General features: G+C 35.4%; 1 protein-coding gene across 1 annotated transcript; it reads right to left on the bottom strand.

The window, feature by feature from the left end:
- Positions 1–2,062: 2,062 nt before the first annotated feature.
- Positions 2,063–3,853, bottom strand: LOC149217354 (myb-related protein 308-like). The gene is made up of 3 exons (XM_089391348.1): positions 3,594–3,853; positions 3,099–3,228; positions 2,063–2,948 (listed from the first exon to the last, which is right to left on the bottom strand). Exons 1-3 carry the CDS (start codon positions 3,724–3,726, stop codon positions 2,474–2,476), a joined length of 738 nt encoding a protein of 245 aa, XP_089247474.1. The 5' UTR covers positions 3,727–3,853; the 3' UTR covers positions 2,063–2,473.
- Between the last annotated feature and the right edge of the window lie 1,999 nt (positions 3,854–5,852).

Below are 5,852 nucleotides of genomic sequence, written 5' to 3'. Positions count from 1 at the left end.
CTTGTTGGTTCGGAACACGTTTTCAAATCAACAAGTGTGGTTCATCACACTTATTGGTTCATCACATTTGTTGGTTCAAAACACGTAAGTGTGGTTCATGACACTTGAACCAACAAGTATGGTTCATCACATTTGTAGTTTTATCACACTTGTTGGTTTGAAACACGTTTTCGAATCAACAAGTGTGGTTCATCACACAAGTGTGGTTCATCACACTTAATGGTTCATCACACTTGTTGGTTCATCACATTTTTGAATCAACAAGTGTGGTTCATCACACCTGAACCAACAAAACAAGTGTGGTTCATCACACTTAAACAAACAAAACTCAGTGTGGTTCATCACACTTGAACCAACAAAACGTGTTTTTTTATGTGATTATCAACAAAAACCTGTCTCAAAAATTAAATATAAATCATAAAAACCTCGATTCAATAATAATAATTTCATATTTATCAAAACAGTTAATCTAATTTTTAACATTTCTTATAATATATTTAACTAGATGTATGGAAATATATACATTAAAAAATAGTTCATCACACTTAATTTTTATGATTAAAAGTTTGTTATAATATATTTAACCAGATGTATGGAAATATATAAAATAAAATATCAAAGCCGTACATATTTCTCGTTAGTAAGTGGCGTAGGACAGCTTTCGCTTTATAACTTTATGGCCTATAAGATTACACTATAGTGTTAAATATTCATATTCATGGCGTCAATAGAAAGTCCACTCGTGAATTTGAAACATTATACATTGAAATTTTATAAACACTACCTACCTTAACCTTCACATCAAAATAATTTTCTCTTAAAATATACACGCAATCGCAAAATAACCCACTTGTTTTAACGAAAATTTATTTTAATGACCTAAATCCTACCTCCCAGATCTTACTCTCTTACAATCTTACAGACCGCAAGTTGGATAATTTCAAGTGGAAGAGTTTTCCATTTTAAGAATTTCTCACTGCTGATTTGATAACGGTATTATGAAAGGTTTTCCTATTGTATATTAAAATTTTGGAAAATATAAATTCCGTAAATTCAACCAAATTAATATATAACTTTAATTTAAAATATTAATGTAAAAATAGATAAATATGTATTGGTTAATTTTTTTCTTAATTATTTTTTAAAATAATCATTTCAAATTATATAATTTTATTTATTTATATATATAAATTTGGAGTATATTCAAAAATTGAGTTTGTTTAGTTAAGAGTTTGGATTAGTTTTCTTTTTAAGAAAGGCCATGTGTCTGTCTGCATTCATTCACTAGTAGGTTTTCTTTGAATAAGGGTGATGTGTCAGCCTGCATTCATTCACAAGTAAGTTTTCTTTGAATAAAAGTGATGTGTCAGCCTGCATTCATATGTAGGTTTTCTTTGAATAAGGGTGATGTGTCAGCCTACATTCACAGATAGGTTTTCTTTGAATAAGGGTGATGTGTCAGCCTGCATTCACAGATAGGTTTTCTTTGAATAAAGATGATGTGTCCACCTTTAAGCAGCTAGTAATAATCATCCTCAGTACTAATTTGATAATTAAATTATTACAAATTTTCTTACTATATTTATATATATATTTGAGATTTGAATAAATGATAATAATGCACTTATACACAAAGTCAATATAAAGTTCAATCAAATTAAAACATAATATATATATATATATAAATATGCAGGATTGAATATTTCATCTCATCCAACCTTGCTTTTACCTTTATAAATAATTGAAAAAATGGAAAATTCAAGAAAAAACTTTGATTATTTCTAATTTTCTGATTGAGATTTTGTTTTAATTAACATAATTTCCCAACATACTGAATGTTAATATTTTCGAATCTTCAAACAACTGTATAAATTCTACTTCAATTTCATGGCAGAAACGGACACAAATCCAAGTCCACCGCTTCAAGGTTTCCAAAGAGGGCAAAACACGAGAGCAATATTGATATCAATAGAATAAATACAATAAGCCATAATGGTCCTGAGTTTATAATCCGCTTACAAACAATGAAGATCATGCTTTATAATTAATACAGACATAAGCATACAAAAAATATCATATTATCATTAATACAAGGGATATACCACCAATAAAGTCCAGAACACCGCATTGCAGCCTCTTACCTGACCAGAAGGTTGTATGCGTTTCAGTTCAAATATTACAGCTTAGCCAGAGTGATTAGCAGTTCAAGAGGCAAATCTTTATGTACAATGATAGGTTACGTGAACTCCTAAGCACTAATTTCCGTGAACTCCTAAGCACTAATTTCCGGTACCTGCAATTCTCAGAGAACTACCCATATGTGACCCTGTCTCTGCGCGTTTCTAGTGACCACAAACTACGGGCTGCCAAAGCTACAGTAAGGATGTAATTTGAAAATGTTGCGCTTACATGAATCTTTTGCGGTGGACTCTCAGATCAATTAAGAAGCAATTCATCCATCTTCCCCGCCTCTTTAAAGGAGGCGGGATTGATAGAAATCGCCAGTATTTCGTTCACAATATCTGATCTCGCAGTATCCGCCATAGTTTACTTGCAGCCCTTTGTTACAGCTGATTGAACTAGGTTTTGTATCTACAGTTCTATCGGCGCTCGAATGAGATGGCAAGCTGATACACAAATCGAGATTGAGGTCGGGATGATCTTTCTCCTTATAAACCGCCGGCTCGATAGGCGAGCTTTCAAAGCGGTCATATTGAAAGAAGTCCGCTATCTCCGGCGTTTTAGGATTCTCGAATGCTGGAATTTCGTAGTCGGGAGCAGGCCGAGAAATGTTGCCATTGTTGCAGCCATTGTAGGGCTCGCCGAACGGACGATGCGTCTGGGGATCGAGTCCCTTGCTTAGCAATTTTCTCTTTATATGAGTGTTCCAGTAATTCTTTATCTCGTTGTCCGTGCGCCCGGGCAATCTCCCTGCAATAAGAGACCACCTGCACAGTTTCACAGACTAATTAATATCAAATCAGTTGCGTCCACAAATGAAAGTCCCGCTCAGATTTGAGATTTGCCCCTTCAAGAGGGATTACTATAAATATCAGTCCTGAATCGATTTAAGCAAAAGAACCACTGCAATTGCATACTTGTTGCCGAGAAGGGAGTGGAGTTTGATGATAAGCTCGTCTTCTTCTTCAGAGAAGTTTCCGCGCTTCAGATCGGGACGCAAGTAGTTTATCCATCGGAGCCTGCAGCTCTTCCCGCATCGCATCAGCCCTGCAATCGGAAAATCAAGAAAAGTTCAGATAATCTCTTCAATCGGAGAATCAAGAAAATTTTTTAGACCGGAAATCAAGAAAATCTTTGCGACCGGAAAATCAAGAAAATCTTTTCAAACGGAAAATCAAGAAAAGTTCATAAAATCTCTTCAACCGGAAAATCAAGAAAATATCTTCTTCAGTCGGAAAATCAAGAAAAGTTCATATAATCTCTTCAATCGGAAAATCAACAAAACATATAATATCTTCAATCAAGAAATCAAGAAAACGATATGTACAATATCTTCAATTTGGAAGTTCATATATAATCCGATTCAGAAGCAGATATTAAGTCCACTGAAGAACAGAGGTCGGGCAAGAAACCTGCGGCCTTGGGAAGCGAACGCCAGCCGCCTTCGCCGTGGGCTCGAATGTGAGCGATAAGGCGCTCGTCTTCTTCTTTGGTCCACGCCCCTTTGTTAGTATTAACTTTTTCACAGCAGGGAGATCTCCCCATCTTGACAGACAGACAGACAGACACGAGATTAAAAAAATAAATAAATCTGCTCGCAGGATTTGAACCCGTGACCAATGCTGAATGAAATGAGTTGAGGGGAAATATATGAAGAGGCAGTTATAGCATGTACCAGATTTTATTTCATTGCTTTTGACTTGGTTGGTTGGTGAGAATGAATAAATTAGCGGGGGTGACAGGTGGTTTGGTCCGTAAAGAGGGGAATGCATCCGTATGTTAGGTAAGTGATGTGGTAGTTGTTATTATTAAAGCGGCGTCTTTTCAATCTCAAACCCTACTCTATGCCTGCCACCTTTTCCTTGAGTTTTAATCGTGACCACTTACCAACTCGTCCCCAGCATCTAGAAGAATGGCCCTCCAACTGACCATTCAATTATGACGCCAATCCTATCAAATCTGTGCTCCTTGTTCCCCCTTTTTTTACGTTGAAAATGTGTTTTCATCCAATGATAAATAGGAGCGAGTCTTTAAAAGTTAATATTAAAACATAAATATCGTTTAGCTTAGGCATATACTATGTTTATAGAATTTATCCTGAGAAATAATGATTTAATGTAGATTTCTCGAATAGCACTGTGTAATATGTGTGCTTCTTTGTCGTTAGTTGATGTATGTCAAGAGTCAATGCCGGTACTCAATGTTGATAGTCGATACAGGTGTAGATGCATCTAGTTAATGTCTATTGTCAATCCCAAGAGTCTTTGCCAATCATCGCTGGGATGGGATCATGGGATCATGCGCTGCTAGGCTGGGATACTCGGCTTGGATTGGCTACTTGGGCTGGCTACCTGGATCGAAGCAGGCAAATACGTCACTTGGCGCTGAATTCACCAAATCGCCTAATTCGCCATTATTGATTACGAAAATTGGTTGATGTATGTCAAGAGTTGATGTCGGTACTCAACGCTGGCAGTCGATACAGGTGTAGATGCATCTAGTCAATGCCTTTTGTCAGTCCCAGGAGGCTTTGCCAATCATAGCTAGGATGGGATCATGGGATCATGCGCTGCTAGGTTGGGATACTCGGCTTGGATTAGCTACTTGGGTTGGGCTAAGCAAGCAAATAGGTCGCTTGGAACTGAATTCACCAAACCGACTAATTCACCATTGTTGATTAAGAAAATTGCTTTGCGGGGCCGAGGAATCAATCATTCTCATCGGAACACTTAAGTGGATTTTATTCTTACTGACTGAAATAGGCCCTTTCAATTTGTTTATCTATGTTTGGTGGATTGATTCAATTGCTTTTTGAGCACCCTTATCCTCACTAATAGCTTTTTCCTTTGACTTTTGGTCTTGAATATTAGTAAGGCACAAGGATCACACATATTACACAGTGTTATTCCATAAATCTCTGACAATATGATTAACTATGGAAGTCTCTAATCACTCTAATGGTTTAATGGTATTGCTTAAAGAGTTTTATATATTGGTCGTTGGTAAATCTATTTTAGCTTAATGGTATTGCTAAAGGAGTTTTATATATTGGCCACTAGTAAATCTATTTTATTTTAAAATTTATCATGTATTAAGTAGGATTACCTTTTTTGAGATGTAAATCTTTTTTTAATTAGTGTAATTAGAAAAAAAATTCGTAACTAAGTCTAGACTTTTTTTGGTGTAACTAGGCTAACTTTAGATTGAGTTTGGACGCCTGGTGAGATAGTTTAATTCTCCCAAAAGTGGTTTTCATTCTCGACCCCTCCCCATGAGGTTTGAACCAAAGAAGTCTGCACCTCATGGGTTTTTTTATCTTCAATTAAAACAAACTTTTCACTTCAATGAACCTCATTTGCCTTTATTCATGATAGATTCAAAGTTAAAATGGATTTATATTGATTCTTTATATATACATACATATAGATAGATAAATAGATATATCATGTGTCAACTCCATGTTGAATATATAAGAAATTACACATTTCTCTCATAAAAAAAAAAAACATATTTTTGAAATGATGTTTTAACTATGAAATTCCTTCCAGAGATGGCTGTCCTCACTGTTGGTTTGACACCTGAGTTGATAGGTTTTACCACCTTCGGAAAAAAAAAAAAAACTATGAAATTCCTTCCACTTGCAATTGGGATATGTATATAAAGTTGATATT

This window comes from Pinus tabuliformis, chromosome 1_1, assembly GCF_031772625.1.
Source record: "Pinus tabuliformis cultivar Carrire ecotype Pingquan chromosome 1_1, CPIR1, whole genome shotgun sequence".
Classification (NCBI taxonomy): domain Eukaryota; kingdom Viridiplantae; phylum Streptophyta; class Pinopsida; order Pinales; family Pinaceae; genus Pinus; species Pinus tabuliformis.
This window is presented reverse-complemented; position numbering and strand designations above follow the sequence as displayed.

Excerpts from the sequence above, each read along its gene's own strand:
- LOC149217354 (XM_089391348.1), bottom strand. The coding sequence starts at position 3,726 with ATGGGGAGATCTCCCTGCTGTGAAAAAGTTAATACTAACAAAGGGGCG. Across the intron at positions 3,229-3,593 it reads TTCGCTTCCCAAGGCCGCAG|GGCTGATGCGATGCGGGAAG; the intron begins GTTTCTTGCCCG and ends TTCCGATTGCAG. Across the intron at positions 2,949-3,098 it reads CACTCCCTTCTCGGCAACAA|GTGGTCTCTTATTGCAGGGA; the intron begins GTATGCAATTGC and ends GAAACTGTGCAG.